Genomic DNA, 21,590 nt, shown 5'->3' with positions numbered 1-21,590 from the left:
AATATGTTAATTTATAACGTTTCTTGAACGTGTTAACAGTTTCTGGATCGCAGGCTAAGCAAAATAAATACCCACTTTCCCATTAATTTTTCCGACTATAAACTTGTAGTAATTTCAGTTCCGTCCCATGCGTGCTACATGCTCCGCCCGTCTTATCCTATTTCACTTGATCGCCCTAAAATAAAGATGGAACAAAATCTGTGTTTTCCTTTAAATGTTTGCATTCTTTCTCTATTTGACAATCATTCATTACTGAAAGATGGCTGTCTTCTGTGATGTTGTTCCTCGCAGTCTGGTAAAAGTTTACCCGCGTTTAAAAGGTACTTGCTGCCTTCATCATCAGAGAGATGAATAACTCATTGCCCAAACGCAGCAAGCATCTTCCTATAAATACTCAAATAAGGTGCTCAAAATAATTAAACTCTGAAGACTGTCTTGTCCAGTTCTGTAGAGAAAGATGCTTGACGTATTTCCTCAGCGTATAAACTTATGTCACTTTCGTACTAAAAGTGATAGGAGCGGGTCGGAAATTTTACGGCCAGATTGGAGACTGTCGAACGACAATGTGTCACGAATAAAAATGTCAATATCAAAATATGAGAACGGGATTGGTCCTTGCATCCATGTCTCATTTAATAGTCCTAGTATCTGGAAAATCGTAAATGCAGCGACAGCAAGTAGGAAGGACGTGTTGTAACGCCACGCGGACGGTATCAGCTCGCATTTGTGCAATTGGAACATTTAACCCAGATTATTTTAAATATGAACTCACATATCTAGAACAGCGTCCTGAAGCATGTGCATTACACTTCAACGCTGTACTCCAAACAGCGCAAAGTACCAGGAATTAGTTATGACTCTTACTTTGATTTTAAATGCTTTCAATGCAAATCGCTAAGTTTATGAATCATATTAGGCAACTTGTTTAATTCTAAGACGTGATATCACAGTCTCACTATTACATGCATAATGAAACAACCTGTTTGAATACTGACTGATCATTTTCAGGTGAAAACGAGACGAATCTTATCCAAGTCTGGCATTGTCAATTATGTAGTTGCTGTGTCATACTGTACATACCCCAAAATTGATTGCAGCATTTAAATGTGTGGAAACGTCTATTCTGTTAAAATAGTCTAAATTTTGAAATTGATTATATATAAGGAGCTAAATATATATATATATATATCTTTGTTTTTAATTTTGTTTATTCTGATACATTTTATTTCAGCTGATTTGCAGGTGCAAGTAATGTGAATATAGACTAATAATCCCTCCTTGTGCAAGATTATAAATAATCATAACCTATTTGAGGTGTACCTTTTTAAGTAAAACAAAGTGTATTTACATATGGATGTCAATAAGCATTTCCAACACACATTACATAGATATCCAAGGTTAAGAGTGAAATTTACAGCAGTAATAAAATAAAATTGGAAAAGCAGGAAATATTTAAGTTGTCAAAGATTTTTCCGAGTAGACTATTATGAAATTAGGAAAGTCCCATAAAGTTATTGCTACAATCATGCTAATTTGACATTTGAGACTAAAATAAAAGGAAGGCCTATTTTGTAGACAAACTTTTAAAGAAGATGAAGTTTCAGGAATTAAAACGAGAAGCTGAGAATATGGAAAACTGGCGAACTCTTTTTGGGCAGAACAACGGACCTGTTGTCAGACAGAACACTAAATAATAATAACGTAATATTTGTATCTTGGTTTGCTGAGCTTCAGAGAGCATAAAATATAACAAATCTGTAAAAATTAAACAAGTAAAAGTACTAAAAAGTTGTCACGTATAATTTGTGTTCTGAACGGTTGGTCTGGGGTAAGAAAAGTCGACCGGAAAGTAATTTATGAACACCTATTAAAATATTCTTACTTAGGAGGCCTATTCCTTCGGAACCCTAAATCACACGACGCCTCGCCATTAATTTTCTTTGTACCAACATGTGGCGCGTGGATCCTGATGTCTTCTACACAGTTCTACTGTGCATTTGCTCACAGCTACCCCAGAAGGCTGAGATTGTGTTTAAGAGTCTATGACATAATCACATGGGTCGCATGTCCTTATGACACACATGTTTTATGAACACAAATTAAATGCCAGCAAGGTCTCATTTCAGCTGTTTTGCAAACGGCAGACATACTGCTCTTGTTTGTCTGTACACACTCTACAGCAAATAAACTACTTCTTAATTTCATTCTTCGTCTTTCGTACTTTCTTTACATGAAGTGCACAATGGGTAAGACCCGAATGTACGTTTAGCCGCAAATGTAATCTGTGAAATCATTTAAGGAATTTAGGTTAAACTTGTTACTGGGTGGGGGGGGTGTTCACTGAAAATTGTAGGGTGAATTCAATATTGACCTTTTCAGCGCAATACAAATTTCACACGAAGGTCAAATCAAACTTCTGTTGTTTTAAGAAATGGCCGGTCATACATAAACAATTTTGATCATAATAAATAATAATAGTTTGGGCCCTTATCTCTGGAAAGCGATTGAGTCCAGCAGAGTAGGTTTTGCCTGAGGACTGGAGACAAATTCCAGTCTCCGAAACGTCGTATAATTAAAAATAGGATTACGGGTAATGTCTAAAAACTTGTTTGAATGATACACCATCGTCACAAGTCTTCAAATTTAAGCCTTAAAGAAATAATCTTCATGTATGAAATGATTTACCTTTTCATCAATATGTGCTGTGGCAGTTCTGTGTAAGATGGGGTCAGGTATCAGCTTTGTCGCGGAAATGTATGATAGAACGGATGTGCTCTAGACTACAAAATTGTTAAAAACCTGTTCTGGGACAGGATGTTCTGAACGAGATGTTTCACACTTTCGTTTGCCTCTTCAGACGAATATAATTACAGACTTCAGTTCATGCTCAGTCCCCATTTTGATTTTTGTCCGCAACTTTAATCGAATTTTCCTATCGATCTATAGTGTCATAAATCTATTAAGCGGCATAGGAACAGGGGTATGTGACTTCTCGAGACAACAAAGCAACGAAAAATACCATTAATTCCTGCATGTCAGAAACTGACGTAATAAAGCCGTACTATAGGTCAATGCATTGCCCCGTAGGCTGCACCCATATTGTATTTAGAGCATACTCAACCTCAAATAATATAATGGCTTTATGATTGGGTCAAAATGCTGTGTCAAGTTTGCCAAACGAAGTGTTTTCAAATTTTATTGCCTCTTCATATAGTGAACGCATGTGTGCGTCACTTGTCATAGTATACATGTGAAAGAGCAGAAATGTCACTCTTACCCGTCTGATTGGTTCGTTAAAACGAGATACAAGTCATAGAGAATGATTTCTGAAAATCAATCCGCAAGAAACCTAAATCAAGTAGTACAATGCATTATATAGGCCTTTCTTTGTTACATCGAGTGCAAAATGTCTGAGCATGCAAACTTCTGAATCTTTACATTCGACTTATTACGGCAATTTATCTTAAATTAATAAATTCCTGAGGGAGATTTCAGGTTATCACGGCGACGATTATGAAAACAGCTGTCTTCTGGCATACTACGCCATGTAGTCTGGTAGAAATTGATCTTCATTTCAAATATGTTTGCTGCCTCCATTATCAGGGCGATGAGTCACACGATATTGGCCTACAGCATTAATTTGTAAAAAGTATAGGCTTACTTTGCTCAGCATCTCTGAATAGGTTCTTTTTATTTGGCTAAGGAGTTCCTTAAATAAAATTTTATAATAAATTAACTGAATTTTATGTGACATGTGATTTGCTTTCCAAATAATTCTGAGCAAATAGAAGTAATAGGTTATTCCAAATATGGATCATCAAACGATAAATTTATTGCCACTTCTCTAGTGTATTTTTTACTGTTACAGACGCTGGATTTAAAATATTCATCACTAAAATTCAACAGCTAAAAAAATATGTGACGTCTGCTTCGAACAGCCTCATCTTTATGTGCCAGTGTGAGTCCTCGTAATACGATAAACATCCTTCAAAGCACTCGTATATGTCACACCAAGACGTTAGTTCGTATTCATACTGTGATTTATAAGATGAACTACATATACCCGGCATACATAAATGGTAGTTGGGTAGCCTGCCATTAAGGAAATTTCAAAACATCTTATACTTCAGATTCTCACGGTGACGAGTATGAACGACTGTCTTCTGGGTTACAAAGCGACGTGGGGTTGTCGTCCCGATATTTGCCTATGTTTACCCTAGAGGTTCATCAGGAAAAGTGAAATATATCCACGAATTTGGACTTCTGATCCAAAAGTTTGCACGGATCTCCCTTAAGGAATATAGGCCTATATTAATGTATACATAGACCCTAAATACGCCAATTTCGCCAGTGAATAAATATACTCTGCCAGGAATTTTTGGGATTCGTAAATCTTATTCCCGCTAAGACTACAAATTCTAATTCTATTCAGTAGACTGAATCATTACGAGAATTCTCTTTCGGAGTGGAAAATTCCAGAAAAGAAAGTATATACTGTGTGACACACAGAATACTAATATGCCATGTTTTGTGTCAGAGACTTGAAGAGAACAATGCTAGCTCAGTCTTTGTACTCCGACTGATAAATTATTCACTGTCATGCTCCCTGCCCCGAAAGGAGAGTGTCGAAACATTATCCAACACCATTTATGTAACGTAGAATTCAGTTTGATGGAAGATGCAAGATGAAGTCGGAAGACACTTATCACGAACTGTTGTAACTGATGTAACCATTTTCATAAAACCTAAGAGCAATTCTTTCCAAAGTGTGATTCGCTCGTTGGTGCAAAAGGCAAATAATTTACATGGATAGCAAAAATGAAACATGTAGACCCAACGGCAGATATTTAATGGTTCAATATTATCCTAAGGCAAATTCACCAAAAACATTGATACTGACACATCTACTCTACGCGTTTCTTGTAGAAAAATAAAGCCCTGTTTTTTTTCATAATGTTAAAATCAAGGTATAGTCAAGGTGAAAATTTCACTAGAGTAGCCAGTTCATTTTCGTGTAGGTTCCTTTATGGACTATACTTCTTCCTGAGAACCTAATAGTTGCTCAATTAGTCATGAAATTCCTCATCTTTTATGGAATCCGAAGGTACATTACTGTTACCATTCTTATACTGAATCCAGTTCAAATCTTTCTACTCTCTTTAAGACACATTTTAATATTACCCTTACATTTACGTCTAGGTCTCCCTACATATCGCTTTCCTTTAGATTGCGAACGAAAAATATATTCAATTTTCAACTCTTCTATTTATACCACATTCCCCGCCTATTCCATCCTCCTTAATTTTATCACACTAACATTTAATAAAGAGTGCAAATTATGAAATGCATCAGAATTCATAAAAGACCGTGAAAAGGCCTGGATATCAGAAATGTTTTTAGTCAGATACTGATGGGATAACCTCTTTTTTTTTTTTTTTTGGGGGGGGGGTCATATTTGATTGATGCTTACATATTCTGAAATTTGAAAGAATAGATTTGTGAGTGACCATGTCTTTAAGATCACATTTATGTAAATCGACGACAATTGACATGTAAAATTATGCGCCACTCCCACGCAGAGGGTGTCCCGTCTCGTCTCTAACTTGCCCAAACACTAATTAAAGCACAGTTCCATTCAGAGCGACGTAAGGAAGTATAATGACTAAATTGTTGACCTTATTTTCTTAATTTCGTTCTAATATTCTGCACAGGGATGCGAAGTTCTGATATTTAAAATTCATTGTGAAATCAGTTCATCGAACCAGCCTTTGCGTCAGACGAGGTGCTTATTACACATGCGCCCTGCATGGTCATGACTCGCGAGACATATAAATACAGAAGTTCCTATGGGAAATCACGACAGAATTTGTTCAAGTGTAAACGAGGACGCGATCTTTTTTTAAAATAATTTATAATCTACAATTTTATGAACCGTGATATTTTATTTGAATGTTTTAATAGCTCCTCTCTGTTGCAAACGTAATATCCGGAGTTTGACACAATGGAACTTAAAGAGGGCTTCGTACTGGGTCTAAGAATATCCTGCCTGATGTATATCCTTCCCACATTCAGTGGTAATCCACTGAAAGGGAAATATCACCCTATTGGACCGGGCACCGACGCTGGACTCTACAACAGAGGGTTTTTCGAAGGAGATATCGTTCCTAGCGTGGACGTAAGTATCAAACTAGATTACCACGTGTGCTATTTTACATAAATATTAGTTGGTACTGTGTGATATTTCACGTTCTCACAGTGGCGAGTATGAAGATGGCTGTCTTCTGGGTTTTTGCACCGTCGTTTCAGAGGTCCTTGCTGCATCCATCATCAGGGCGATCGCCCTGATGACGGTAGCCAAAATCAACCGTCGCAACCGATTTGGCACTACTCCTGCTTTGTATTCGGAAGATCCCTGGTTCAGATCTCGACTAGGAGACCAGATGTCCTGAGTTAGGTTGTTCGTGGTTTTTCTCAGTGCTGCAAGGCAAACGGGAGGATAGCGCATTTCTTCCGTATCCTTTCCAATTTATTATTCATCAAACACTTTATCATTCGATGTTATGCAGTCTAAGCTACTGACAGCGTCGTTGAATAACTCACGAATGAATGGATAAATACATCTGCACTTCAGTGGGTGAAATAGTGGGCGCAGAAGGCAGAGATCTGACTCAGTTCCTTGATCTTCTCAGATAAACTGCACTAGTAATCGAAAACGTAATGTATGTTCGTTTGTTTTATAGATGAAAAACGCAGTTGCTGACCCGGAACTGCTATGGCAATATGGAACAGTCATATATAAAACAGAAGATGATGTCGGTAAGTTGAATCACTTCTTTGAATAAAGTTTTACAACAGTCATTGTAAATCTTATTCTACCGAACGCTGCGGTTCAGTGGCTGCCACCCGCACTTCACATACGGGAAACCTGGGGTTAAAATCCTAGACCGAAGGCCGACCATCCTCATTCAAATAGTTTTATTTTGAATATCACGTCTTAATTGCTTCCTACTTTCTACTTCGTTCCATTGAATTAAAATTAATACATAAGACACGTGTATTATACTATATTTACTTCTCATCACACCATACTTGCATAAATTTTATCAGAAATCACCGTATTTTTAATATTGTCTTTTAATTATTTTAACTGATTTCCTCTTAACAAACGACTCTTATAAAAATGACTCTCTTTTACAAAACGGGAATTAATGTATTTTTTCTATATATCTTTCTTCCATCTCATTTTCGTGTTTTAAGTACACTGGGATTTGTTTTGAATTGAATGATGATAAATATGATGATATACAAGCAAGACGACATGAAGTAGCACATGCAATAAAAGGATGAGAGAATGCCACACAAAAATTTCGAACTTTTGTCGAAGTTTGAGGTCGAATCATGTTATAATTAAATAGAAAAAAATATCTGCAAAAAAATATTGTCTCAAAGCATTAGTTGCTCGGCAAGAAAAGCCGAAAATGAAACTAGAGCTACTTTACATTTCTCGTCGTATTTATGTGTCATTTCAGGGTGTCCAGAATCTCCTCAGTGCGAGATACTAATGAAGGCAATGGACCATTATCATCAGCATTCTTGTATCAGATTCAAAGAATGGACGGGCGAAAAAAATTACGTCAACATTTTCTTCAATCCGGACAGGTAATAATGTCTGCGTTAACAGAAACCACAAACTTCTAATTAAATTTTACTTCCCTTTAAGAAACTTTCTGTAAACAATTCTGGTTTCGATAAACAGTGTGAGAGATATAACACTCGTTCGGTATTGGGTTCGAACCCCATTCAGAGTGTAAATGTATTTACGTGTAAGTTAGGTGGTTCTGTGTATGTAGAAGCCTTACGATTAGCCCATTCCCTAACAAATAAATCCTACAAAACAGATTATTATACCAATTAGGGTAGCCTAAGACCCGTAGAAGTTAACGAAAATAATATTTTTATGTGTTGAAGAGTAATGCAATTTATTGCAGCAGTGTCTTTATAAATCGCGCTTAAATTACAAAACTTGAGGTATTTCTTAATAAAATTAATTAAATTTAAAACATCTTCACGGCTACTGAAAACAGATTCTTGCCAAAAAACACAACGTAAAATCGTGTGGTGCGACGACCATTTTGTTATCCTGTACAATGCTTTCACCTCAGCGATTCGCGTGGCTTTTATGATTTTAATGGGAATTAAGAATTAAACGGCTGGATGACTTTAGCGGTATGAAGCCAATCCGAAGTTTAAAAGTTATTAGGGGAAACACACACGCGTACATGTATACGGTTTCACAACTCTTCAGTTTTAAAGCAAGAAAGTGAAGCCAGTAATATGTGTGACGTATTGCTCAGTGGGGCCTGCTGGTCCCCAGTGGGACGCACGGGGAATGGTGAACAACGTCTATCGCTTGGACAGCGATGCTGGTACCTGGGAATTGTGATCCACGAACTGGGACACGCGATTGGATTCTGGCACGAGATGAACCGTCCGGATCGCGACAGCTGGATTTACGTGTACTGGAGCAACATCATCTCCGTAAGTGTTACAAATCACGTGGTTTATTTAACTATACTGTCAGTGACATACCATTTATCGTCCAATGGCAGCATTATCAACAAATAACAACTGTAAATGATTTCTAAGAAAGTGGCCGTGGTTTAATTTAAGAACCCATCGCGGTAGTTTCCTGGAGGGAATTATGTTCTTGGGGGGCAAAGCAGCCGAAACAAACTACTCGCCTATACATAGTAGCAATATCAGTTTCACTCGCGCCATCTTGGCGTGGTGATTGGGCACAGAGCACAAGTGAAATATTGGAATCATTCTACACACTACGGATTAGTTACAGAAACTAAGGAATTATATTTTGTACTCCACACCAGCTGCAGTACGACTTAATCAGCTAGGTCATAGCATCCAGTGGAGAAATGAGTGTGTACCAAGAAGATAATACAGCGATGAAAAGAAAAATGTATCAGGGTAAGGTTTGTGCTCCTTCAGAGGCCGATGAAATCCTCAGAATAGCCGAAATTCAAATCAGGTGCATTTCAAATTAAACTATCAGTGAGATAACAGATATGGCGGAAGTAGGCCTATATAAATTGACCGTTAATTTTTTTTAAATAATTATCCTACTACTTTCTTGGGCTGTAATTAACTTCTTTCGACGTTTCACGTGCAGGGTTTTGCATCAGCTTTCGCCAAACACGACCAGTCCACTGTCGACACACTCAACGAGAATTTCGACTACAAGTCCATAATGATGTATGACGAATATGCTTTCTCCAAGGTACGTATACCCTACAAACTTCAAGGATAACATATGTGTCAGCTACATTCACCTAAGTTTCATTACCATCTCTGTCTCATCACCATAACTGATAACGGAAGCAGCAATCACCTCTGAAACGTCAGTCAAGTGTTTCCTGACTTCACGGTGCAACAACGCAGAGACAGCCACTTGCCGTGAGAACCTCAGATCACATTTATCTTTTTCTACACTGGAAATGTTAAGACAGAGTAAAGCTTTGTTAGCACCATCTGTCAGTAAATTATAGCGCGATGTATACGCACACAAGTGAAATCCCATAATCCTTTGCAGGATGGCGTGTCGCCTACGGTACAAGCGAAGAAGCCGGGTGTGGTGATCGGGCCGATCTGGAAGAAGCCGGGCCTCAGTGCCAGCGACATTCGTCGCATTCAGAAACTGTACCAGTGCAAGGGTAATACAAAATACAATTTTGCATGTTCTTCTATCATTCTTTCTTGTTTTAATTCTTTTCTCACTCTTCCTCACATTCCTAAGCTTTCATTCTTTCGTATTCTGTTGTTTTCTTCCATTGTTCCCTGCTCACAATTCCCTGCTCAACTACCAACATTATTTTATAAATTCTTGTTATCTGTGGACTGTGGTATCCTGAGTTATGACGCCGTGGTCTTGAACGGTCTGTCTGAGAGTAGAACTGAATCGACCTTCGAACAGAAACACCGATTTCTGCAGGTGCACAGCCGTCCTGATACGATGTATAGAATTCTCTGTTCTCCATTAGTTGTCTTCCTTTTTGGTGTTTCTTGTCATTATTGTATTTTGATTATTTCATAGTTTACATAATTTAACACATTAGTCGAGTAACACACCCAAGTTTGTTCAAACAATGGGACCACTTTTAGTAATAAACAATTTTTTAAGACACCATTCAGCATGACATCATGACTTCAAGGTCAAGTCAATTCTCTGCTGAAACAGATAGTAGGTTACACATTAATTTTTGTGTAACCTACTCAAGAGAACCGTTAAAACCTCTCCATGCACTAGAAACATAACAATACGACAGATTCATGAGGATTGCCTTCGTGAGGCACAATTGGTGAGATGGAGCAGACGTCTAATTGAAGATATGCCTAAATAGCCTGGACAAATTAAGAATGTCGATCTTCATTATACCATTTTATAAGTATTTGCTTTAAAATATATTATTTGCAATATTTAAGACTTACCAAACTCTGAAGCCGTGATCGACAGTAAAGACCCTGACCTGGTTGTAGGTTGATTGATTCCTGGCAGAAGCAGAATTTCACATTTTAGGTTTATATTAAATTGTATATATATATAAAGAGAATTAAACTTCCTGAAAAGTCTCTCTCGATTCTGAAACGTAACTTTTAGAAGAGACAGAAAGAGAATGAGAGAGCGCGCGAGAGAGAGTGGGAACATATGATGTGAACCTTTCGCGGCGACGTAACTCAATAAAACCTTCTCGGGCGATCAGCCGCAGCAAGTGATGGCCTGAGAAGATTTTAAAGTGAGAACAGTTATGAGAGACACTGCATTTAACGAAGAGGTGGAGGGGCAAATCAATTTCAGGCTTTTTGATTCCTTACTCTATGGGGAAAATGCAGATTTACTTACTGTTAAGGCAATTGGTACGTATCTATATTTACCACTGGATTTTAAATGGCTAATGACAATTTCATGAGAAACAGTTCTTATTGTTGTAGGAATATTCCACATACTTCATACCACAAACTTATATAACAAAGGATTTGAATAGAGAATTTCACACTTGCAATTGCCATGGAATTAATCAGGTTATGTATCTCGCAGGTAACAATCCAAAGCCAGGATTCCCGTACGACGAGATCTGCAATTTCAACCAGGACACCTGCGGTTTCAAGAACGGAGGCTCGTCTGTTTGGAGTTGGAGGACAGTGAACAGTTCAGGTACTGAGTGATACCATTATCCAAAAGTAATTGGCCCAGAAACTACAAAGTTCAACACAGAGATTTCTAAGTGTTATGTTGGTGTCTTACGTCTCCAGGCAGAAATTCTTAAATGACATCGGATCTTAAGTATCAAGCTATTCGTAAAACGTACTAGATGCTCCTACCTTATTCATTTTATTTAAACGATTTTTCAGAATAACATAAAATCACTTAGAAAGCAAAACAGTCACCACGACAACTCCTCCTCCCCTCACACCTTCTGTCCGTAAGCCGACAACAGTTTTAGTTCCGCGACTCTACAAAGCGCTGTCGACGCAGGCGTTTCAGTCGAGATTTCTCGAACGGTTTCATGTGACGGAAATCAACACCGATTTCTCGAACCATGTACATCTGAATTAAAAATAAGTTAAAAAGTCTTCCTTCCCAAAAATGATATACATACACAGTGTGCTCACGGCAGGAACTGCATTACTTACCGCTGAAAGATATTGCCCTATTCGAGTCAAGTATCACTCCATAAGAAAATAAGGTTAACTTATAAGAGGTACTAAAAATTTATATCCCTGTGACAGAGTTCCGGTTCACCAGTGAACAAGGCAGTGTTTCAGTGGAATATCTGTGGAGATCGCTCTTCACGTAAAAAATACAAAGTAAAACCTTAGATTAACAAATATGCTTTTGAAAAGTAGTACGTCAAGCCGAAGTATACTCGTCAGCTAATTACATAATTTCGCCTCTGGCAAGCGGGCGAGCGTATGTTCCAGTAATTCATTATACAAATCGGTGATAAGCCGAAAAATATTCCGTATTCGAAGATTTCAGGCGTTATAGCTGTTAAATATAAGGGTACACCTGAAAACGGAATCCATATCAAACAGTTCCAAACTTTTAAAATTATCGTTATATCATCCAGTTTATACAGTTATCGGTTTCGAAGTCTGTGGATCAATACCCGTGCGGTGCAGATGGCTTTGTTATAAATAACACTTTCTCATTTAGTTCATATCATTGCCATTGCCCTGATTAAAAGTCCGTAGGCTATAATTGATTTGGCTTGGATGCCTTCACCCTTCAAATCCGCCAAGGACAGTATATCGTTTAATTGTTTTGTTATGAATACGTTACTACTGTTTAAGTTCCACAAGTCCGTTAATAAATAACTTTATGCAGATGGTTATGTGTATTCGTCGTTCGAGAAGGCTGGCGTCACTCCTGGATATTTCATGTCCGTTAACTTCCACGGGGTATCTGAGCAAGACAAAAGGGGCCCAATGGGGTGTGTTCGCTTCTGGTACTTGCTGCAAGGAGACTGCAGTATGTACATCAAGTTGTCGCAGGCTTACCTCAGCAGCTCCACTCAACTATTCTACGACCCTGAGACGATGTACGAGCTATGGGGTAACGAGACTGTCACAGGAAAGTGGAACCACGTAGAAGTTTCACTGTACGTAACTAGGCCGTTCAAGGTAAGCATACGTGGCACATGAAATTTGAGGTTCTCAAGTTGGTGAAGATGTCGATATTTAATCTTTTGAATTTTAACGCCACGTGGACTTGTAGGTAGATGCCAGCTTTTTAAAACAGCAAACTGCCTCCATCTAGTCCTAAAGATAACTATGGCTGTATTTTATGTTTTTACACCGTGTAGTATGGTAGAAGTTTACTAAAGTTTTATAGGGGCTACCTGCCTCCATCAACAAGGTAATTTTCCTTCTACTAGACTACAAGTCGCAACAATCTAGAATCTTTAAACTCGCCGCCGTGAGAACCTAAAATCTCACCTAGTCCTTAAAGTTTCTCCGAAATGCTGGTAAATAACACACAAAGCCAACATTTTCACGATTATATTCCGAAAAACGAAACATGTCTTAATTTAAAATACTGGTATCAGATTGGTTGAAAATGATGCTATTAATAGTACTTACATGTTAACCCCAAGGACAAAATATAAATATGTAGCACATGGGAGAAATAAGACATACCATACATACAAAATTATTCTTCGAAAATCGCACAGAAATAAACCATTTTTCAGAGTATAATACTGCAATAAATCTTAGACATATAAATTCTGTGTATTTAAGTTGGATTGACCCATCTCAAGACAGAGTCAAACTATGAGTTTCTGTGATGACAGGATTGAACCATTGTGTAAGAAAAGTAAATGGTAAATGTTTTGTTCAGTTGAACAGCAACTGCTCAAAGAACACTTTGTAATGTGAAATGAGTGTTTGGGTGACTGGATCAGTGTGTTATTACATGTCATATAGCAATACTAATCAAGTGATTCTCTGCTCAAGTGTTTACATTCACATCTAAAACCATGGTTTTTCTCCAGCTGATCTTCCTGTCCGGCTTCAACCAGACCTGCACATATGGAAACATTGGCCTGGATGACATTGAAATATTCTATACACCCTGTGAGACAACCAGCACCACACAGCAACAGCTGCACACCACTTTTTCCTTCAACAGCAGTAGTACCAGCACAACCAAGACCTCAGAAGAAGAAGCCACAGGATTATGTGTCACAGACACCCCAGTTCCAACAACCACAAATATCCCATCCCACTGGATAATTTCTCAAACTGTGCCCCACACCGCCACTCTGAAGCCACCACTTCACGATTTTACCATCTTCCCTCAAGACTTTATGAAACCTTTGACCACTACTGAATAAGAACAATGTTTGCTAAATACTAGTAACAGACTTGCAGCCATTCCAAGCAGTGATTTTATATATCTTAAGATAAATTTAGGTCCAACATCTGAAGTCATTCAACATCTTCATTATTATTATATATTTTGGCTATGTAACCATTATGGCCCCATGTGTAATTCTTAGAATTCAATCCAAGAACATTTGAAACTGTGAAGTCTTAAAATTGGCCTCTCCATCACATCTTCAGATACAAGAACACTGTATCTGCCCTAGATGTTTCAGCAAACAATCATCCATCATAGGGTTTTTCTTTATATTGTTATGAATGCAGCAATAAAACAATGAAACAAGAAATCTGTATCATTCAGTTCAGTTATAATTTCCTGACATGACATATTATAGAGATTCTGCCTTATAGGTATTGTGTTGATGAGTTCGGTCATGTTCTGGTCAGCTGTATATGAACATAACCAAACTTTTCAGTTTATAAGTCAAAGTATTTGTAGGTTAAATCATGTGAACACTGAGAATGACACATGCACTTATTTAACATCCTACTTACATGTCAAACAAGTTAGAAATATTTCCACATTGCAGAGACATTGTATTTTGATCTTCAGTCCCCCTTCCCAAAAGAACCGGGCTTTATATAAGTAAATTATTATAATTTGTTACCAACAGCACTTGCTAATTTCTTCTTCTTTAGCGCATAAAATGTGACTTGGAAAGGCTGTAATCTAAAATGCATATCCTAAGTAAATTAAATTATCAAACAAGCATTGATGAGGACAAATTTTAATAAACTAATTTTGAGAAAAATATGGCAACTCTCGGAACAAAAAAAAATAAGATGAGAATAATGGAAATGGATTTCCTAAGAAGAGCGGCTGGAATATCCAGAAGAGAGGGAGTGAGGAAAGAAAGGATTAGAGAAATCATGAGGGTGGATCGAGATATAATAGAGGAGATAGAGAAAAGACAACTGATTTGGTACGGACATGTGCAAAGGATGGAGGAGGAAAGGTTACCAAAAATGACTATGAAATGGCAACCAAAAGAGAGAAGGAAGAGAGGAGGACCAAGACCAGGATGGAACGCTGGAATTACAAGAATCATGATAGTGTGGAAACTACCTCCAGAAGGATGGGAAAATAGAGAAGAATGGAAGAAAATATTAGGCACCGAAAGACCGAAGGAACGGTCAAGAAACGGAAGAAGAAGAGAAAAATATGGAAATGTAAATAAAGAAATTTGATATGAGCTGAAAGTTAATTCTGACAAAGGATGTGATAAATTGCAGGTAGGAGATATTTGAAGGATGTATAATGATGATAATCACTAATCATATTTAAATACTTGATTTATTTTTTGTCACTATAATGCATAACACACATGATAATCATTCATAAGGCAGTTGACAATTCTTTGTAGATGATTTTCAATGGACATCAATACAATACTCCATGAAAAGACATAACTACATTTCAAAATATATTCAGAAATTTAACCCAGGCTTAAATTAATACTTGGGGTAGCAATAATCACAAAAGACACCCAAGCACCAACTGATGAAAAATTTCTGAACGGCACATATCCCTTGGCTTTGGCAGCTCAGAGCAAAGTAAAATTGTTGTTATTAGAAATGAGCAAACATTTCAATAAATATCAATATAAATTGTGTTCACCTTAAATTTAACTAAATCATGGAATTACTGGGCAGTATCTTGTAGCATACAAACAGCAAATCACAGTACAAAGTTTGAGAAACAGGAAGGGACAGGGAAGGAACTCATTTTTAAGTGTCGTGCACGTGGCAGTGATACATTGTGATTTTAATATTATTATTATCATTATTAGAAGAAAGAAACTGTTATCATTCTGACAGATGCAAGCCAACGTGGAAGCACAATGTCAGATTTACTGCAAGAAAAGAATGCAATCAAACATTTAACTATAGTTTCAATTGCAGTCTCTTAGTTGCCAGATGCAAACATGTTATGCAAAGGAAAGTGAATGACAGCAATCATTTTTTCTTCCCTAGAATGATGAGGTATTAGATTTCATTCCAAATCGCCAACACCACTAAATGTAATGTCTTGCAACATATTTTAAATACAATTTTAATCTAAATTTAGAAATGCAATCCAACATTCCTGACTAGTAAATGAATAACTGGTGAAATGTATAAATTTACACTGAATACCCAATAAAATATGTAATGTGTGTTTCTTCTACTACAAAAATTTTGAAACTCTATGGATAGATGCATCACTATATGAGCTTCAATTGTCTCAACAGTGCCCGTCTACCTATAGAATTATTAATATACAGCATTTATCTTTGGTTAGTTTTTTGACAGTTTACACAACTAATGAAAAATTTTGCAGTAAAGAAATTACTGTGGCATTAGGAGGTGATCACTAACAAAATTACATTTATCTATATCAGCTATAAATATTACACATAACAAGACCAGTGGAGTTCAAATTGCAGAGATCAGGTTACAATGAATGCCTAATATATCCTACCCACACTTTGAGCATTGAGGGAAGACTCCATATTTAAAGCACTTGTCAAACGCTGACAATAAATTTCCCTGTGCTAAATGACTACTGGAATTACAAAAGAGAAAATCGCAATGTACAAATATTATATAGACTGTTTAAGTAGGCCTGCCCTAAAGATAAAAAAAAGTTTGGCGCTTCGTGCTACTGGCTAAAAACATCATACAATGAAATAATTCTACAAGTCAATGAATGTCTGAAGTACTGGATTAGTTTCCCATCCCCCTACTTCACTTACAGGTTACTGGCCTACCCTCCTAAATCTCCTTTTTCTTCCCCAATGCGTATTCTTAAAAACCTACACTGGTAAATGTACTTAATCTACATTTAGTCAATTTTAAATCACTGCATCAAGACAATTTCATTAACGTGACAAGTATCATTACTTCTTGAAAAAAAAACCTGATTTGTTATTGTAATGCATTATAATATTACAAAGAGACACTCTCCAGGCTTGTCTGGACAAGCTGCTGGTGACCAACACAGCACTGATAAAAACCACCCAAAATTTCAAGAACAAAATTGTACCGACTGGTAAAGCAGGGTACATGGATCACACAGTGAAAGAGGTCACTGAGATCTGGGTATAAAAAAAAAAAACACAATGAGACACTCAACATACTGAAACACAGTAGGGCTACTAAGCAACGACAAATCAGTAACAACCAGTTAAACAACACAGATTATGTGATGACTGACAGCCTGGACCAGGACGAGAAGCTCTGAGAACCAGTCATGGGTATGAATCATCATTACGGAGGAAGACAGTCTCCTAAACCTTAGACTATAACTTCATTACATTATTGTGCGTACGCTGCAGTTTACAGTCCAGATAGATGAAGCATTTTCAAAGGCTTCCATTAAGGAACTCCATCTTAATGTGCGTATGCCAATGCTTTTACTTCGTTCAAGGATTTCAAAAGCAGCGACTTATGCTTGCAATACTTCCCCAATTTAAATCACAAACTACAAAACATATAAGGGGGTGATAGGTTTAACAAAAACTCACAAAATGGAATGTAAGCAATACCATAATTTATAAAAAGTCTGCTGCATAATATTATTTACCAACTCTTTCTGAGTTGTAAAGCTATGTGGACTTTTAGGTAGATACAGACATCTCCATCTTCAGAGCTTTTTCTGTCTACATGTGCCTAAATTTCTGTATTAATTATAACAAATTAATAAAAATGTGGCAGTGAAATGTGAAGCTTATGCATGCATTTGTTCAGGCACTGTTTGAATTTTTGTTGACATTAATATTTCACAAGTACAGTCATACTGGTGTAGGAAGGCGAAGAAGTGTTGAAGACGAGGTAAACCTGCATGATGTCATCCACCTTCCCACAGCAACTGTTTTGCATCCATACAAATAAATGCAAATCACATAACATCCTCGCAAAAAATCTGACATAGCTTGTTTTCAAATCAGGCTTTACACACATGAACAGACCTAAACCTCGTAATCAGATGTCTGAAAGCATGCACCTCTAATGCTATTGCTTATGACATGGCAATAGATTAAAGTGGCTGCTAACAAAGATTTGCATTGTTTCTTTGTATTTCAGCCACATAAACATTTATTCTGTAGACCTTGCACAACAATTTGGTAAAATGTAAATTCACAAGCATCTATTCCATCACCAGGTTCAATAATAAATTAATAGATACATAATTCAAACATAAACATGTAAGACTGTCACGATCTCTGCAAAACTCAGATTACATAAATTCATTTCATTCCAAACCCAAAAATTACGTCAATACAAAAAAAAATTTACCAGCCTCTTACCATTTGACAGATTAAATAATAATTATTTGATCATGTTCTCTGAAATCCAAAATAACAAGATTGTGGAATATTTATAACAAAATTGGTATACAATATAACCACGACGGGCCAATCCTAAAATTGCTACCATTTTCTTTAAGTAGCCATGAAAAAGAAAAGGACAATGTCAGGTGGTGAGTTTATGACCACAATGATACAGTGCAAATGGTCAGATTACATTGTAACATTAAAAGGGCCGATTCCACAAACACTTCCAATACTGATATATATCTACACATATCACTTATAATAAAATCTGAAAATGGACAGTACAGTGAATATCTGAATCACATATTCTAAATCTGACACCAGAAAATTAGTATCCTACAGACGAATGGAACACAGAAGAATCAAAGAAGATTTACATTCAGCCAAAAGAAATCTCTGCACTGCATGACTGCAAAAAAATGGGGTGTCAAAATTCATAGTATTCACCACATTTTACAGACAAATCAATGGTATCCTTACAAACTGCAATTGATTAAATGAACAGTTGCCTCAACACTGGACTGGAATGTGGGGGACCAGTGGAATGACCACCAGTCTCCTGACCTTACATATCTTGACTTCTACCTAAGGGACCATCTGAAAGCCAGGGTGTACGCAGTAAAATACATGTCGTGCATCTTTGGGACAGAACTGTTACCAGACAATGATGTCATACTACAAACAATTCACATCTTGCATTAGCTACGTCAAAACTACAATGCCGTCCATTATTTCAAACTTACGGAATATACTGTAGTGACATCTGCTAGGCAACAAATGTCAGAAACCAAGTGACCAATCCTGAACAAGTTACTGGAAACATCAGACCAACATATTATAAAGAATTTGAACATATGAAATCTAAACTTGTTTTAAAATAAATTATTCTGATTGCAAAAATGTGTCCATTAACCCTCTAACAAGTATGAACATATATTTGTATGTAAATGGAACTGGAGCACACACAGCATGCATGTTAAACTTACATTTTCTTAGTTTTAGAATGTTGATCATTTTTGCTTGTTGTATATCAGTGAAACTACATTGAAATTTTGTTTTGGATTTTGCAGTTATGAAGAATATTTCACTCACTGGGATAAAGTACATGGCAAGAAATCCAACGAATGTACAGGTTAAAATTACTTTATAACTATTAAATGCTCTCTGACTAGTTTCGTGTTGCTTTGTTGTATGATTTCCATTCTCCACAGTTCAATACACACATGAGTTTGGCACAAACCAGAAAACAGAAACTGCCTTTCAGCAGCAACAAAATCAGAGCATGAGAGAAAAAATGGTCCCCTTGTTTCAAACTTACAATTCCAAATGCAAAGAAATTAGTTATCTATGAAGTGCTGCAGCTATCCTTATCAATCTACTTCAGTTTATCCCAAATAATTATCCTACTTAAAGTGAAAATAAAGAAGTGGTACCAAATTATCTAGTTTAGAAAAAAATCAGCAGCAGACGACATAATATCAAACATAATCTCTCAAATAGAAGCAGCTGGTCAATCACACTTTAAATAGCAAATTAAATATCCATTAATGTATAAATTTCAATCATATCAAGGAAACAGAAAATAAACATAACTGGAACTTAGTGTTCACCTCCTTACATTCAAAAACATCATACAATATTTGACAATTCTCAGTCCTTTTCTGCACTATATTATAAAAGTATCTTGTTCTTATGACAATTCTCATCTACAATAAGTCCTTAGCATTTTTCAATTTTTAAATCAAACTTTATTCCCATTTACTTAACATAAAGAGAGAGATATCTGTAAGTTCCCTAAACTGTAGTATATATATATTTTTATAAAACATACTAATTTTAAAATTGAATCAATAAATTAGCTTTTCTAAAGGTATTACACAATAAAAACATCTATGTCATTAAGAGATCACAAGTTGATTCAAATAATATATTATATACCAGTGAACAAGAAGACAGAAGCAAGCCATTTTGTTACCTAATAGACACTTGACCTGCTTATGAAATACTTCACACAATAAAACACAAAAATAAGTTAACAGTTCATCTAAATTATAAGCTAAGCCTGGTTCTCAGCATTGCATTTCTAGCCAGAAAATGCCTTGACCTATCTATCTCCTTTCCATACAAACTTCTTTAAATCACTATAAATAATCAGTTAGTACAAACAGCTATCATGTGATTATTACTGATAACCTGTTTTAAATTTAGCCCAAATAGTCTCAAGGTAATACTTTTAAAAAAGTTATTACAAAGGGAACTACACATTAATATCAATGTATCTAACTGCATGATGGAAGATATATAACAGAAGACAAATCTAAATAAAAGATATATAACATAACATCAATCGACATTTAAATATATTGTTACCTTCGACCAGTGGACTTCAACTATCATTCCCTTAAGATTTCCAGTGATTCAGCCTTAGATTTTAGAAGTAATGATTTCCTGAGCACAAATTTTCAATTACATATTTCTGACCTATGCTTTCTTTTTCAACACAAACTAACAGAAATATGACAAAAATAGAATGGGACTGCTTCACTCACAACCTTATAAACCTATATATCTCCACAATCTTCTATATAATGACATTAATAGAACCAACTCAAGTTCTCTCACATCATACAGAACCCAATATTTTCATTAATTAATGATGTAACCTGCAATTGCACGTGGTCTGGTAACTTACGTCATAGTCCACACTTTTTCATCGCTTATACTCTTCATACTATGAACTATAAACCTCAATGGCCCCTATTCCCTTAAATTTGAGGCTAATACTGTACTGGACTTCATCCATTGCCTGACTGAGCGATCAACAGATAAGACAGCTTGGACGAATTGAAGATAGTACATTGGCAGTGGTCATGACACAATCTTGAGCACTTGACACAGTTTGGTTGTAAATTAGGAATCAAATTAACTGGCAGTGATGTCGCTACTACTGTGTTCTTCAAAACGACTCAGTTCTTTTTCAAGTTCCTGAAATAAAAATTATAGTAACAAATAAGAGCTTTACAAAAATTCAGATATAAAAACCGAATTATAACTGCCAAAATGTGATCATTTTAAACTGTTCCATATACATTTTGTATTATTAACCAATAACTGTTAGTTGTTAAGATACACACATAACTTGGCAGAATAAACAAACATGCATGATCCTTGTTCAAACCACACTGTAAAACAGAAACTGTCAGAAGCAGCAGATAAAAGACTGGAAAATAACATTCAAACAATACATAAACTACAGTGAAGGGCGAAGACACTAAATGTAATCATCAAATACGACATATCAGGGAAAGGTATGTGTGG

At 36.4% G+C, this 21,590-nt stretch overlaps 2 protein-coding genes across 9 annotated transcripts in view; one reads left to right on the top strand and one right to left on the bottom strand.

Annotated features, from left to right (window-relative positions):
* The first annotated feature begins 5,880 nt into the window (after nucleotides 1–5,880).
* LOC110830837 (meprin A subunit beta) lies at nucleotides 5,881–17,058 on the top strand. The gene is made up of 9 exons (XM_022066166.2): nucleotides 5,881–6,175; nucleotides 6,741–6,816; nucleotides 7,530–7,659; nucleotides 8,355–8,538; nucleotides 9,185–9,292; nucleotides 9,605–9,725; nucleotides 11,108–11,224; nucleotides 12,398–12,693; nucleotides 13,566–17,058. The coding sequence occupies exons 1-9, from the start codon at nucleotides 6,002–6,004 to the stop codon at nucleotides 13,905–13,907; spliced, it is 1,548 nt and encodes a 515-aa protein (XP_021921858.1). The 5' UTR covers nucleotides 5,881–6,001; the 3' UTR covers nucleotides 13,908–17,058.
* The window catches only part of LOC110830836 (ATPase family AAA domain-containing protein 2), a 27,574-nt gene continuing 21,215 nt past the window's right edge, over nucleotides 15,232–21,590 (bottom strand). For all 8 annotated transcript variants that reach the window (XM_022066155.2, XM_022066156.2, XM_022066158.2 and 5 more), the window contains one exon: nucleotides 15,232–21,257. In XM_022066155.2, the coding sequence (XP_021921847.1) occupies nucleotides 21,195–21,257 (63 nt within the window). In that variant the 3' untranslated portion in view covers nucleotides 15,232–21,194. The remainder of the gene's footprint in view (nucleotides 21,258–21,590) is intronic.

The sequence above is a fragment of the Zootermopsis nevadensis genome, unplaced genomic scaffold (genome assembly GCF_977971745.1).
Source record: "Zootermopsis nevadensis isolate Lab colony 2312 unplaced genomic scaffold, Znev_1.0 Znev_ptg000004l, whole genome shotgun sequence".
Lineage (NCBI taxonomy): Eukaryota > Metazoa > Arthropoda > Insecta > Blattodea > Termopsidae > Zootermopsis > Zootermopsis nevadensis.
Note: the sequence above shows the minus strand (reverse complement) of the source record. Positions and strands in the feature narration are given on the sequence as shown.